Raw genomic sequence first — 13,913 nt, 5'->3', positions numbered from 1 at the left:
AACTAGGTGCATGGGAATAAATAAAAAGACAAAATAGTCATGAAATGAAGGAACAAGGCTTTGTCTAAGCCGGCTAACCGAAATAGTTAAAAAGAATATTATCCGCTCCTTTCAACATAGAATCACCATAACAATAGTCAAATACCCATCTCTATGCCATGAGACCCGAATCATACAAAAAAGTAAAAAACTATCCCATTGACACCCTAATCAAAATACACCATTTTCTCATTGCAAGATTACACCCCCGAGAACAAAAATAGTATGCCCGTAAGCATCCGAATCAAAAGAAAACCTCACTTGCGAACAACCATGCCAGCCAAAACACCAGCCCCAATCACACCACCATCTGAAGCCTCCCGCAAGAAAACAGACTTGCCCCCTCTCTGCGGACCAGTCCGCATAATCAACCGATCGATATATTGCTGACACATCTCCTTGAACTGCGGATAATGCTGGATGATACCACCGGTATAGGCAACAACCAGTTCTTCAGGCCCGGACTGCCAATCAGCTGGCGTCTCAAGGACCGGAACGACGTGTCTGTGGATGGCGTGGTTAGCCGCGACCGCAGAGTCAGGCGTAGCAGCAACAATATCCGGCGTAACGACTTCTCCATTGCTCTGCGGTGAAGCGGCGTTCTCGGGCGTGTTGCTGTTGCTATCCTCTTTCAACTCAATCTCGCGAGCACAGGCTAGTAGTCCAACCACTGCAGAGGCTATTAGGCCCGCTGAGCGTCTCTGCACTGTGCGTGCGATCTTGCGGAATGCGCCTGCGGTCCGGGAATCCCAGCGCCAGTCGCTGCTTTCTGGTGGGGGGAGGGATTGGTTCAGGGCTTTGGCGAGGTCGGGGTCGGAGCGTGCTTTAGCTACCGTGTCGGAGATGTAGCTTGTTGTCAGAGCGTATTCTTGAACGAGATTTGCGGGGAGGGAGCGTTTGGATAAGTTGGCGATTGTTGTGAGGTAGTCGAAGAGGATTAGACGGATGAGTTCGCCGATGTAGCGGCCGCCGGTCATGTATTCGAATGGTTGGAATCCTGGACGCGCACAGGCCCGGTCCAGTTCGATATCCCATTTCGTCGTGACATTCAGCTCGGATAGGGGTGGTGCGGCACCGGAGATGGTCCATTCGGTGTTGACGATTGTCTCTACCGCGCTTGGTTCCATTGTATTGACGCTCTTGGCTTTGGATTCGTGTAGTGCATCTAGCTTCATTGGGATGGTTGCGTTACAGCCGGTACCCACGATGATGCCCATGGCGACTCGGCTGTTTGGTAATGACTTGACCTTATAGGCAAGAGAGGCTAGAGTGGCCACGGTGTCGTTGGTAATTGCCTGGATCTTCAGTTTGGGCAATGCAAAGAGCTTGCGGCGTTTGGATGATGGCTCATCGTCATCATCTGGTCGCTTTGTGTGCTTCTCATATCCATCGAGAAGAATGTTGCCCAAGTTCAGGTTAGATGAGATAGCGAAGCCTTTGCCCATGGGCATCAGTGTAGCTTCTGCCAATGATTCTTGCCTATGATATGGTTAGAAAACACCGACACCCGGAAACAGACCAATAGAACCCGGTAGCATAAACTCAAGAACTGGAATACTCACATGATGGGGAAACTGAATGTAATGCCCATATCAAGCTCAGCAGGAATATCCTTTTTCGTCGCATCGGATGATAGACTCTCAGCTACCACTTCAGCGATGCAATCACCAATCCACGAAAACAGATCCTCAGCCTTGTCCATCTTCAAATGCTCCTGAATAGGCCAGGCTCTCTCCAACGTCCGCTTCACGCGCTGACGCTGGGCTTTTCGGATGGTGTCCCGTGACCTTTCAGTGGCATCAGTGGGACGAACATCCGAGTCGACAGCTTCTCCAAGCAACTCGATGAATGCAACTCGAAGATTGCTGCCTCCGACATCGATTGCAAGATAGCGACCAGTTTCCTGGCCGGTAGGAAGCTGGGTCACAGGCGTCGGGAGAAATTGCTGGTCCGATGTCAGGGCCAGGTGTCGGTATGTAGTGGAGAAACGCCGTGCCAATTGATAGAGCACACCTTCATCCAGGGACATGGGCGACAAGAATTCTTCCAGTTGTTGATGATGGGCAAGATATTCTCGCTGGACGGCGTCGTACTCCGAGTTGACCTCGTCATGGTCCTCCTCAACCGGATCGTCGGGCATGTCGCGCTCCTCGTCATTGTCCTTTTCAGATATTGAATTGACAGATGTCATTATGCAAAGTTGGTGGCCAATGTATCAGCGAATCCAAATTCCGTGCCCCGAGTCGAGTATACGGGTGTCGCAAATGATAACCTTAGCAGTTCCCGAGCCTAACAGCCGTTACGTTTTCAACAGTGACGTCGGGCTGGAATGTTAGGAGCGGACACGGTCATGTCCTTGATGATAAGCTACCACAGGGGCTGATATAGCCTAGTTTCACGCTGGGTTAGTGAGGTTGCAATAAGGAGTGAACATTTCGGTGACGCGGTCTGCAGGGCGATGGGGCGGCTGCGGGGAAAACAGAAACACGACGATCATGCCGGGAAGGAAAAAAAGAAGCACCTGTCATGTTTTACGTACGTTGGAATCTTCGGTATGCGCTGATCACAGATAAATAATAGGAATCTCAGGGATGGGGGGTGGAGAGACTATATACGAATCTTCCGATATCCCTAGATGCCTGAGGCAGGAGTTGGAGAATGAAGTATACTCCCTGCTTAAGATAGGAGAGGAATAAGAAAATAAGAAAGAAAAAGAGGAAGAAAACCAAGTGAAATAGCCAGGTACCTTTTTTTGTAACTTAAAAGTGAGTTGGAAGGAGTGTGGAAGCTATAAAAGCATCAAGGTGTATATGGGTCAGGGAAATGATAAATTTAGTGAATTTAGTGTGGTCTCAAGCATTTGGTGTATCATCGATGCGACGTTGCTGAGAAACTCAACACTTCTCTTCTCTATGAGGCAAACGACTCCGTCTACACCTACACTCTTCTCCGGACTATGTAACCCTACCCGGGACCATCTGACGCCCTTCCAGGGAGGTCAAAAGAAGGCTAAAACACCTCGGTTAGGGGCCCAGGCTTCCCTCCATACTTTGTCCTGACGCCATTCTTGGCTCTCGGGATTAAAACACAACCTTCGAGGCGTTGGGAAACGGCCGCACGGGCGCGAGTGAAGATCCAGAGAGGTATACGACAGGGATTAACAGTGGGGTTTAGACCCCGGAACACGTACCAAAAGCGTTTCAAACTGCCATTCGCTCGATACGAGGTTCGCCCGCTCTGATATACTTGTGGCGCTCGCGTGGTGATGGGGCCGGACATGCCCGTATCCAGACGCAGCCCCATGTTGCGGCACTCGTCTGCCCAAGCATCGTGTGCTGTCTCCGGTCTCGATCGTTCTCGCCCAGACTGTCAGATCTCATTGGGCGCGGCTGCAGCCTCGCTTTTGCTTACCCGGAGTTGGTCACCTGCTCCCCCGTGGGTTCAAGGAACAGCTCCCGTGTTCAGGCGTATCTTGATACACCTGTATGTCAAGGTTTGACCTGCGAGGCTCAAAACGACCTTGCAGACAGCCTAACCACGCGATCCTTGGACATAGTGCATGCCTTGTCCCATGCGAAGAAATGCCCAGTTTCTTGAGCCTTGTACATTTGAAACTTGAGCTAGTCAACGCCCCATAATGGTCTCCGAAGTCGGAGCCAAGAATGATGAGAGTATTCTCGGTGAAGATGTGGTAATTTAGGCATTTAGGAAGAAATCGGGACTTCGCCAACCAAACAAAAAGCAATTACAAGTAGAAGCAGCTAAAAATCCTTGATGTCACTGGTGGCTCATAAGTTGGAAGATCTTATGTAATGGCATGGGCAAGGGGAAGTTCCGCCTCTCCACATGATCTTATCAACACAACGTCACCTCACCATGGAGAAACTCCCGATCCACTCAGATGGCGATCCTCAGGATCAAAACGAACGGACTCGTCCCAGCACAGCTACCTTTTTACGCCGCCTGTGTATTGCTGTGTTGTTCCTGGTCGGCTACTACCTGCTGATTAGGCCATCTTCCACATGCACTCAGCACCACACAAAGCTTCCCGAGAGCTATACCCTGGGTCTTGAAGATATCACAAATGAGGACAGCCACAACCCAAACGCGGGACGAATTCCTGATGCACAGAGCACACCTGCGCAAACCAAGATCCCGCTGGAAGCTCACATCATGAGCAAATGTCCAGATGCTCAGGCCTGTTTGCAGAAGCTGGTCTTACCGGCCATGGAAAAGATCTATGACAAAGTGGATTTCAGACTGTCCTTCATTGCTAGGTGAGCATCAGTCCCCAATACCAGGGACTTGATTTCGTTCTGATCTCATTTGAAGTCATCCGTTAACGTCAACCAGTGTATCCGAAAGCTCCGAAGAGATAGAATGTATGCATGGTCCGGGTGAATGCATCGGTGACATGCTTATGCTCTGCGCGGCCAACCTTCCTTTCCCTCCCCCTGCAGACGAATCCCTTCTTCCACCAGCCTACCCTCGAACACCTATCATCAGGTCTCTGGGATTCGCAAACTGTCTAATCAATGACTATGCCAAGATCCCAGATCGTGAATTCATTCATCAGTGTGCAATGGAACACGGGATTGACTTTGACGCACTGAATAAGTGTGCCAGCCAGCAAAATGATGACCCTGATGATGGTGACAACGGTGGACCACCGTTGAGTGGCATCGCTCTGCTGCGCGAAAGTGCTGTGCGCGGTGCTAAACTTGGCGTCAAGACAAGCTGCACTGTGCGCTTAGATGATGCGTTCTGGTGCATTCGTGACAACAATGAATGGAAGAACTGCGCCCAGAATGGCGAAGGCGGCAATCCTTCAGTTCTGGTTGATCAAGTCGAGAAGCTCTGGAAGGAGCGGAACTAAGACCAATTCATACAGACACGATAGGATATGATAGTCAATGCAACTCACGATCCCTTGCAAATCTTCGAGTGCAGACCCTAGGCTTTTTATACTCACAAACTTATCCTTTGGAATATGCTCTCCGCCACATGAATTCCAACTGTGCGAGTCAAGCAATGATGGTAATGTTTCCATGGGCTGCCCTAGCTCTTACCTGTAGTCAACGAACGATCTCTCAGTTCTATCGCCTGGCATCGAAGTCAGACGTCAGTTGATTGCCTACGCACATTTCTCTTTTTTTTTTTTCCCCTTTTCTTCTAAGTTTTTTCTCTACCATTGACTCTACCACGTCCTGGAGGTCGCCCGGTCTTCCTTTTCCTCATCCTCCCCTTCTCACCGAGACTTGGGTCAGTCTCCCACAGGCTATCGGTTTGTCTTGCCCTTCAACGTTGTAAGCTATTATCACAGCTTGCAGCATGTATATTGAGCTTACACCCTCACCCTTCTTCAGACCCGAACCGGTGATGCCTCCCCCAGGCCCGAAGAGCGATGTGCTGGCGCGCCTTCGCTCCAAGGAGGAGCAGATGTTCCTCAAATGGAATGTGGTGATGAAACCCAGTGAGCTCCTGCGTGGCATTGCTGCAAACCGTGAGAATTCTCGTGCTCTCTTTCACGGTTTGAGACGCCAGATCAGGGCCATCCGTCGTCGCTCCCAGGCCTATCGTGATGGCCAGGTCACAATCTTCGACCTGGTCCTGGTTCGCCTCTTTGATGCTGGACACACCATGCAGGACTATGGACTCCTTGAGTTCTATCTCGCTGAATTCCTGGGAACCAGAGACTGCGTCTCAAACGCTGATGCCAATCGCATCGTCGCAGCCCACCTTGCTGCCCAGCGTATCCTGGACGATGGTATGCCAAATCTCCTTCTTCAACCTCATCGCCACAGATTCTGATTACCCCAGGTCCCATCGACGAGCTTCCAACCGTGAAGACTGCCAATGTCCAAGACGAGGAGCTCACCAGCACCCAGAACAGCACTTCTACCCGCTATTCTGAGGATGTCAAGCCACCTCACCTCGACAATCTCATCAGGGTCTACGAGAAAGCCAAAGATGACAACCACAAGGTCGGCGCCACCCACAGCCACAACGAACGCTCCAACAGTATCCGATTTCTCCGTGACACCGCCGAGAACCTCCTGCGCTATCTCGAGACAGTCGATGAACACCACGAGCTGATTCCTGAGCTAAATGATGTCGTCAAGAGCAGCCAGGCCCGCGCCGAGGAGCTTGCTGGTGGCCGCAAGCGCAAGTTCGAGCATGAACGCCGATCGCCCTCCATGAGCCCTTACCGTCCCACCGGATACACCTATGAGTACGACCACCGCACGGGCCGTGGCGGATACATCAAGGATGGATGGGACCACAGCCGTGTCTCTGAGACCTGGAACCGTGCATCTGACTCTTATCGTCCGAGATATGCGCTGCGCCGTCACTAAGCTCTCATGTTCAATACAGCATCGTCCTCGTGGAAGTGATGCGTCGAGTTATGGGACGATGCCTGTTTTCCCCGTTACTGCTGAAGAACCTTAACAAATGAGCGCGTCCAATCATCAATTCAAATTACTAGGAAACCCGCAGAAAGTTCGTAGAACGTCTACGGTGGTCGAAGTATACAACCTTAAGTCCGATCCATGGTGAGCGCTAGTCCACTCTAATCGTAGCCCCAATAACCAATCCACGTGCCTGGATGACATAATCCCTAGATCAACAGCGGTCACCTGCAAAGCACTCGAGGGGTATTTCTCTCTTTGTATTCACTTGAATTTAACAAATGAGGTAGTCCCTGCCCAAATGGAGAGACTGACCTACCGACCCGGTCCCTAGAATCCCAACCAAGCCCTACATCCCCGTGAGAAATGGCAGACCTTCATCCCTCCGCAGTGGGAACATCTTCCAACAGCTCAGGCACATCCTCGAACCCACGGTTCACCCCGGTGTCCTATGACCAAGACAGTGATTCCCTAGCACCGGGACCGGCCAAATCACCCATCGGCCCATTACGCGTGGAAACCAACTTCGACGACCACCCGGATGTCGGCGACCCTCTATCCGATTTGGAGAACGAGTACAATACCAGCGCGGAGCTCGAGGGCAAATTCCGGCAAGGTGGGTCGGCGCCGAGATTTACATCCGAGGAGGAGAGTGAGGTAATGAAGAGGTTTGATCGACGGCTGGTCCCGTTCCTGGCTTTTCTCTACCTGCTCTCCTTCCTGGATCGCTCGAGTATGTTTTATCATGCCGCGTTGCGGGAGCATTACTCTATACATATTGTGCGATTGCGTGCTGATCTGTGACACAGATATTGGAAATGCAAAGATAGCTGGTCTTCAGGAAGATCTCCAGCTTTCATCTTCTCAGTATGAGTGGCTCCTTACTGCTTTTTACATCACCTACATTCTTTTTGAATGGATGACACTTATGTACCGCCTTGTGCCACCACATATCTACATTTCTCTATGTGTATGTGGCTGGGGACTCGTCGCCTCGTTTCAATGCCTAGCGACTTCTTTTTGGGGTTTGGTTGTTCTCCGAGCTTTGCTTGGGATCACTGAAGCGGCTTTTGGTCCCGGTGTGCCGTTTTACCTATCATTGTTTTACCGTCGACATGAACTGGCCTTCCGGAATGGTTTGTTTATTTCGGCGGCACCACTAGCAACGTCCTTTGCGAGTAGTCTAGCGTTCTTGATCGTCAAGTTCAGCGGTGATGGCCCCATCTCACCGTGGCGCACGCTGTTCCTCGTCGAGGGGTTCCCGAGTGTGGTTGTTGCTGTGTTTGCTTGGTACTTGATTCCAGACTCTCCAGGTCAAGCTCGGTTCTTAAATCCTCGGCAGAGAATGGTTGCTCAGCAGCGTCTTGAGGAAAATACGGTTGATTATCAGCAATCGTATGGGAGCCGGTTCAACTGGCGAGAGATCTTGAAGACTGCATCGGATCCCAAAGCATATATGGCTGCTGTGAGTCCAATTCCCTTTGTGCTTTTCGAAGAGGATTCTAACTTCTGCATCTCAGTTTATGTTCTTTAGCTGTAATGTGGCTTTCAGCTCAATGCCCGTCTTTTTGCCCACAATCATTAAAGAGTCAGTCCACTATAACCTCCACCGCTCAATCCAACCACTTGCTAACACACCGATCTATAGCATGGGATACTCCTCATTACAGGCCCAAGCCCTCTCAGCGCCCCCGTATCTAGTCGCCTTAGTCGTGGTCCTTCTCACCGCATACGCCTCGGACCACAGCCGCTCCCGAAGCCCTTACCTCATAGCTCATGCACTCATCTCATCCCTAGCCTACCTAGTGATTGCACTAACAGGCCATTTCCACTCACACCTACCACCAGCACTACACACCTTCATCCGCTATATTTGCGTCTACCCAGCGACCGCAGGATTCTTCTCAGCAATCACCCTTATCATAACCTGGTCAATGGACAACCGCGTCGAAAAGGAAGGCAAAGGCGCAAGCATAGCCATTCTAAATATCATCGGCCAGTGTGGTCCACTGCTCGGCACAAGACTATATCCCCAGTCTGACGGGCCGTGGTATGTTCGTGGCATGGCTACCTGCTCGTTCTTTATGGTTGTAGTCGCGGTATTGGCTCTGGCTATGCGGATTCTCCTGCAGAGGATGAATCGTGCTGTTGCGGACTCGACTTACACCATTGTTGAACAGGCTGGGCCTGTGGAGCGGGGTGAAGAGCGGGATGTACTTATGGGCGGTGGCAGGAGGGACGATTTGGAACATTCCACTGGAGATAAGAGACTTGTGTACATCATATAATTCGGACCTATTGCCATTTCGGGTCTTATGTGGCTGTTTTTCTTGAGGTCTTAGTACAGGCACTTTGGCCCCCAAACAGTTAAGGCTGAATGGTCCACTCCACCAAGTCTTAGAAAACCATCGTACACTCAGATATAGGTGATGTGGACATGCTTATGCCGACCAACCCAGTCAAAGCTGGGGCTATAATGATCACTATAAACCTCCTTTTCGCCTAAAACATTTAATCACCATCATACCACGTTCAAAGTGGACAACCACGAAAAATGTCAGAGAAACCGCCCTTTAGGGTCATAACTGTCGGCGGCAGTGGCGCGCCGGCTTTTCACTAGCCAACATTTCTTGAAAGATACAAAATCGACTTCGTGGTTCTTGAAACATATGAGGATATTGCAACTCAATTTGGCGTCAGTATCAGTCTTTTGCCTACAGACGAGCGCATTCTTGATCAACTTGGCTGCTAAGAGGCGTTGGAGAGACTGATCTCGCCTGTGAATATCTATTCCTTCTATGACGAGAACGGGAATGTTAAGCATCACGGTGCTTGGGGAACTATATTAGAGGAGTGTGGGTGATTCATAGCAAGGCTCTCTCTTGTTGAATAATATGCTGATGTATGGATAGATTCGGTTATAAAATTCGGTTTCTGCACCGGCGACAACTGGTCCGGGCTTTGTTTGATAATCTCCGCAACAAATCGAAGGTCCTTATTTCTCATGCTGTTGAGGGAATTGAACTTCTGCCAAACGGTGTGATGGCCGAGACAACGTCCTAGATTGATGTGTGGATCTAAGGGATTTATGTCCTTACTTGGTAGTAAAACTTGTGTGTCAGGCTTTTAACTGCATGCATTTAATAACAAAACTGGGATATCGAACGTTTGTGCTCCCAAAAAATCATTGATCCATAAATCTTCCAATCAGATCAGGGTTCCAGCTCGATTGATCTTCGTCAAGTCTCATAGGGTCCATATTGGTGCCAAAGAGTTTGGGGATTTAGCAGCCAAGTTCGCCGTGGTTGTTGGCGACGCACTTGTCTTTAAATTCACCATGTTAGCTGACTTCCCAACGCCCTCAGATCTCTGAGGGTCATCATCACTTACTCAAATCAATTGTAGTAGATACGTAGTTGTGGTCACGCTCGGCGTTGCGGCACTGGCAGGTGAACTCGGCGTGGCCACGCATGGTGCAGTTAATGCAAGAGCCGGAATAGTGACCGCTGTTTCATGATTAGTTTTCATGCTATTGAATCCCAGTTCCATATTCAACTTACTTCTTTCCGCACTATAGAGAAATTAGTATTAATATATCAAGTAACTTAGGGTTGGTGCACTCTTACCTTTAGCTTGCCCTTGTCGTTCTTGAGGCAACGGTTCAGGTCAATTGAGCTGGTTCGCAGCTGGCCATCGTGTGAGACACGGCACTCTGCGCGCAAAGTTGTGCCCTCGCCATCAACGTTCTGGCAGGTGTCTGCAAACTTCGATGAGCCGGCAAATGCCATGGCCACGAATGGGAGGAGTCCAAGAGCCTTGAGGAAGAGCATGATGATGGTTATGGTTTGGGATGTTTCGTGTGAATTGATGTTAAGGTTCAATGATATAGTGATTATGATTATTGTGATGAGTGAGGATGTAGACTTGGGGGGTAAAGACCCCTTATATAGCCAGGATGGTTGAACATAGCTTTGATGCTTCTCAGACATCCAGCACTTGAAAGTGTCCTCATGATCTAATCACAGGGAAAAGAACAGCTACAATAGCTCCTTGCTTTGCCAAAAGGCCTGCCATGGGAGTCAATCCGAGTCATTATCAGGTCTGTCGAGGTCATTATGCATGAAATCTCAAGAAGTGACGTCTGCTGCTGGCTCCGGGGCTGGGCTAAATCTTGGCCACGCGCAGCTCAACACATGGAAAGTCTCTATGGATACCTTTTATGAAGAAAGGCTGGCCTGTATATAGGTACCGAAAGACAAAGGACAGTATATCTTTTTCAAGGGTATAGATAGCTAATTGCTGTTGGCAGGTGTTCCTGTTCGTAGATCTCGGCGACAAACTCTGACACACTTCGACATGGACATTCTTTTTCTTGCCATGCCAAACGGTGGGATGGCGGTGTGTCTAAGACCAGCATGAATCAGGCATAGATCATATGTCAGTATCGATCTACCACGTCGCTGCAAGGGGCACATCTGCATGGTCTTTCCGCACGAGCCTGCCACTAACAAGCCCCACGCATAGAAGATCCTTTACGATCAGAACACAGCCAATAGGTGTTTGACAGGGGATACTTTCAACGATGCAATGCATGTTCTGCGTCATTTCTCCATACTGATTGGATCGCCGACAACAGCCTTGCGGTTCCCCAGCGTCCTCCGCGCTCGGCTAACACATTTGCACGGAGCTCTACTTGGTATGTTCCGTATGCCCCTTGTCAATGCTGACCCCTTGATTCAGCGTCTTCCTCGTTCTTCTCATCGTTTTGAATGCAGTTCAGCGGGCTTTTAGAAGCCGTCGCATCGAGGTCTTTCACAACGGTTCGGCACATATGCCCATTCAAGTTAGGTTGGTTAGAGCATGTTTGACTCAATAGTGGAATCAAAAGTTTTAGGTCAACTGTATAATCGCACTCCCTCCAGTGGAGCTACCTTCGGCATCACTGCTTGAGAGTCATATACAGAAAGATACCCGACTTCCATTTGTCAAGCAAAGACGCAAACCAGAAATTAGAATTTATGCTGTACAGTTTGCTGTGAGTAAGTTCAGTTCTTATGCATTTGCTGCCTCCTTTATAGGAAGCTAGTCGGAACTTACAACACCCCAAGCTCACAAATCAGGGTGACAACGAAGGTCTTGTAGAAAAGTAACACTGCGCTTGCTTTATGAAAAATTTACGACATTATTCGCGATGTTTAGTAATTATAATTATAATTTCTCATCGCGCTGGATCACAACTCATATCGGTGTTCATCCCTGCAAATCAATTCTGGTTCATACTAGGCGGACGGGATCATGTTTAGATGACCCACGAAAAAGTTATGCATCCATGGATGACATTGTCCAGGTGATCAGTGCAGTTCCATAGGAAGAAAAAAAAAAAAGTAAGCAAGCAGTTACATAAACTTCGCTAACGCCATTATCCTTCTTTGAACTTTTCGCCAAATATGTCCGTATACTTTCGTTGCGTCCAGGTTTTGTGCAAGTCTATTTCTAGGGTATTTACCAGAAAAGCCACCACTCACCATGCAGTGTGGCCACCATCAATGAGCAATGTGCTACCAGTCATGAAGCTGCTTGCATCAGAGAGACAGAAAAGTGCAGAGCCCCTGAATTCCTCGGGGAGCGCCAGACGACCAAGCATGTTCTCAGCTTCCCAGGTAGCACGGGCAGCAGGGTTCTGCTGGAAGACCTCATCAACCATAGGAGTGATAATGTGGCCAGGGCACAAGCTGTTGACTCGAATGCCATGACGGCCCCATTCCATAGCGAGAGAGCGAGACAGCTGGATGACCGCCGCCTTGGATGAGTTGTATACAGGTGAAGTCATACCCTTGTTGGCAATCAGACCACTCATGCTAGCTACTAACAGAATTGAGCCCTTTTGTTGGTAGTTGAACATCTGACGGGCGGCCGCGGTAGCCGAGTTGAATACTCCATTGTAATTGATTGACATCACGTCATCTAGAGCATGCTGGGAGTACTCCAGTGCGCTTTGGAGGTGATTGATTCCGGCTGCGGCAACTAGACCGTCTAGGCGCTCGTGTTGGGCTGCGATTGTGGCCATTGTGGTGTTGACTTCGGTGTTGTTGCGGACATCGATGCGGATATACTCTAGAGTACCGCCATATTCGTTCTCGGCCTTGTTCTTGGCGGCAATGAAGTCTTGGTGAGGAGTTTCGAGCCGGTCCAGGCAGTAAACTAGGTTTTGGTTACCAGTCAGTATGTATTTTCTTCGGTCTCATAATGAATAAATGTAGTTACCTTTTGCGCCAGCCTCAATCAATGCTTCAGCCATCGACAGCCCCAATCCTCGTCCACCGCCAGTGATGGCATATACTCGACCCTCCATATCAAACTCCCGGAATCTTTCGCTGTTGCGCAAGAGCTTCTTTGGCGGCAACTTTGATTGGATGTGATCCGGGTTGTGAGAAACATTGTGAATATCTTGAGGGCTGAATGCGTTTTTGGAGGTCGAGTACAGGCGGCTTGAAGATAAAGCAAGAACACGAGGAGCGCGTACGGCAGCGCCAGCGAGCCGTGTGCGAACAGGCGCCATGACTCGGGGCAGAATGGAAGACATGCTGTAGGATGCAGAAGGTATGTGGATCGGACGGTTTGAGGGGAGAGAAGGAGTGAAATATATAAATGGTATAGTATTAAGTCGATAAATGCAAGAAGGAAGTATAGATGCAACGGCTCGAAAGAGTTCACGATACTCGAACATGGACTCCCTCGGGGACACAGATTTATATGTCTGAGAAACAGAAGCGGTACTTCCTTGGAGAGGTTGCCGAGAACAATAAGATCCTGCAAAGAAGATTGCCTCTCGTTTGAATGGAAAATCGACCCAGGTGCGCGTGACACTGTGGATTCACCAGCTGCTTTCACCGTGGCTCAAACGACCCAGACACTTCCATCGACCGGGAGCATCCACGACCACCAGGGCCCAAGCTTGCCACCGAGGCAATGATTAGCTGTGGAGGGTATGTTGGGGAAAGGGGGTCAAGCTGGCTGGGCGCAACATTGGAGCATCGTGACCCTTGGACGCCGCCGAAGACGGTATATACTATCGGAGCTTCGAAATGGCCCACTCGGGTCCCCGGGAGTTATGCACGATTGTCCATCACATTGAGCTCTATCCCGGCATGATTGGCTCAGAATTAGCTTCTTTTCTTTCCATGCCGATCTTATTTTGTGAGGTCGAAGTGCTCAATTCCAAGAAAGATCCTAGCAAAGTGGCGGCTACGGAATGTCAGCCCTCCAATTGAACACTCGGGTTTCACGGGCAATGGAAGCGTAATGCACATCCTTGATTTGATATAAGCCCGGGCTTTTGGCCGGGATGGTCAAAGGGTACAGGCTCCACAATAAAATTCCAAGTAGTGTAGGCCAGTTGAGATATCTCGTCTTCTCCTTTCTCGGTATACCCGGGCCGCCATATCAAAACCCTCACTGTTCCAC

At 49.7% G+C, this 13,913-nt stretch overlaps 6 protein-coding genes across 6 annotated transcripts; 3 read left to right on the top strand and 3 right to left on the bottom strand.

Annotated features, from left to right (window-relative positions):
* Positions 1-296: 296 nt before the first annotated feature.
* Positions 297-2,230, bottom strand: N7446_006322 (hexokinase family protein; the record flags this gene model as incomplete). Its single annotated transcript, XM_058515070.1, has 2 exons — positions 297-1,518; positions 1,602-2,230. The coding sequence occupies 2 exons, from the start codon at positions 2,228-2,230 to the stop codon at positions 297-299; spliced, it is 1,851 nt and encodes a 616-aa protein (XP_058372248.1).
* A 1,655-nt stretch (positions 2,231-3,885) lies between these two features.
* On the top strand, positions 3,886-5,013 carry N7446_006321 (uncharacterized protein; the record flags this gene model as incomplete). The annotated part of the gene is made up of 2 exons (XM_058515069.1): positions 3,886-4,316; positions 4,393-5,013. The coding sequence occupies 2 exons, from the start codon at positions 3,886-3,888 to the stop codon at positions 4,913-4,915; spliced, it is 954 nt and encodes a 317-aa protein (XP_058372247.1). The 3' UTR covers positions 4,916-5,013.
* Positions 5,014-5,370: 357 nt separating this feature from the next.
* Positions 5,371-6,395, top strand: N7446_006320 (uncharacterized protein; the record flags this gene model as incomplete). Its single annotated transcript, XM_058515068.1, has 2 exons — positions 5,371-5,806; positions 5,860-6,395. The coding sequence occupies 2 exons, from the start codon at positions 5,371-5,373 to the stop codon at positions 6,393-6,395; spliced, it is 972 nt and encodes a 323-aa protein (XP_058372246.1).
* A 321-nt stretch (positions 6,396-6,716) lies between these two features.
* N7446_006319 (uncharacterized protein) lies at positions 6,717-8,856 on the top strand. The gene is made up of 4 exons (XM_058515067.1): positions 6,717-7,182; positions 7,259-7,914; positions 7,970-8,037; positions 8,098-8,856. The coding sequence occupies exons 1-4, from the start codon at positions 6,816-6,818 to the stop codon at positions 8,735-8,737; spliced, it is 1,731 nt and encodes a 576-aa protein (XP_058372245.1). The 5' UTR covers positions 6,717-6,815; the 3' UTR covers positions 8,738-8,856.
* An 876-nt stretch (positions 8,857-9,732) lies between these two features.
* Positions 9,733-10,279, bottom strand: N7446_006318 (CVNH domain-containing protein; the record flags this gene model as incomplete). The annotated part of the gene is made up of 4 exons (XM_058515066.1): positions 9,733-9,773; positions 9,840-9,955; positions 10,010-10,020; positions 10,076-10,279. The coding sequence occupies 4 exons, from the start codon at positions 10,277-10,279 to the stop codon at positions 9,733-9,735; spliced, it is 372 nt and encodes a 123-aa protein (XP_058372244.1).
* Positions 10,280-11,970: 1,691 nt separating this feature from the next.
* On the bottom strand, positions 11,971-13,032 carry N7446_006317 (putative short chain dehydrogenase/oxidoreductase; the record flags this gene model as incomplete). The annotated part of the gene is made up of 2 exons (XM_058515065.1): positions 11,971-12,650; positions 12,714-13,032. The coding sequence occupies 2 exons, from the start codon at positions 13,030-13,032 to the stop codon at positions 11,971-11,973; spliced, it is 999 nt and encodes a 332-aa protein (XP_058372243.1).
* Between the last annotated feature and the right edge of the window lie 881 nt (positions 13,033-13,913).

Source organism: Penicillium canescens, assembly GCF_028828765.1.
Source record: "Penicillium canescens strain IBT 15451 chromosome Unknown utg000004l_segment0_segment0, whole genome shotgun sequence".
Classification (NCBI taxonomy): domain Eukaryota; kingdom Fungi; phylum Ascomycota; class Eurotiomycetes; order Eurotiales; family Aspergillaceae; genus Penicillium; species Penicillium canescens.
The sequence above is the reverse complement of the archived record's forward strand: the minus strand, read 5'-3'. Positions and strand labels throughout refer to the sequence as shown.

Bases quoted from the DNA above. Each gene is read 5' to 3' on its own strand.
- N7446_006319 (XM_058515067.1), top strand. From the start codon at position 6,816: ATGGCAGACCTTCATCCCTCCGCAGTGGGAACATCTTCCAACAGCTCA. The intron at 7,915-7,969 runs GTGAGTCCAATT...TCTGCATCTCAG, and splicing joins CCAAAGCATATATGGCTGCT to TTTATGTTCTTTAGCTGTAA. The intron at 8,038-8,097 runs GTCAGTCCACTA...ACCGATCTATAG, and splicing joins TTGCCCACAATCATTAAAGA to CATGGGATACTCCTCATTAC.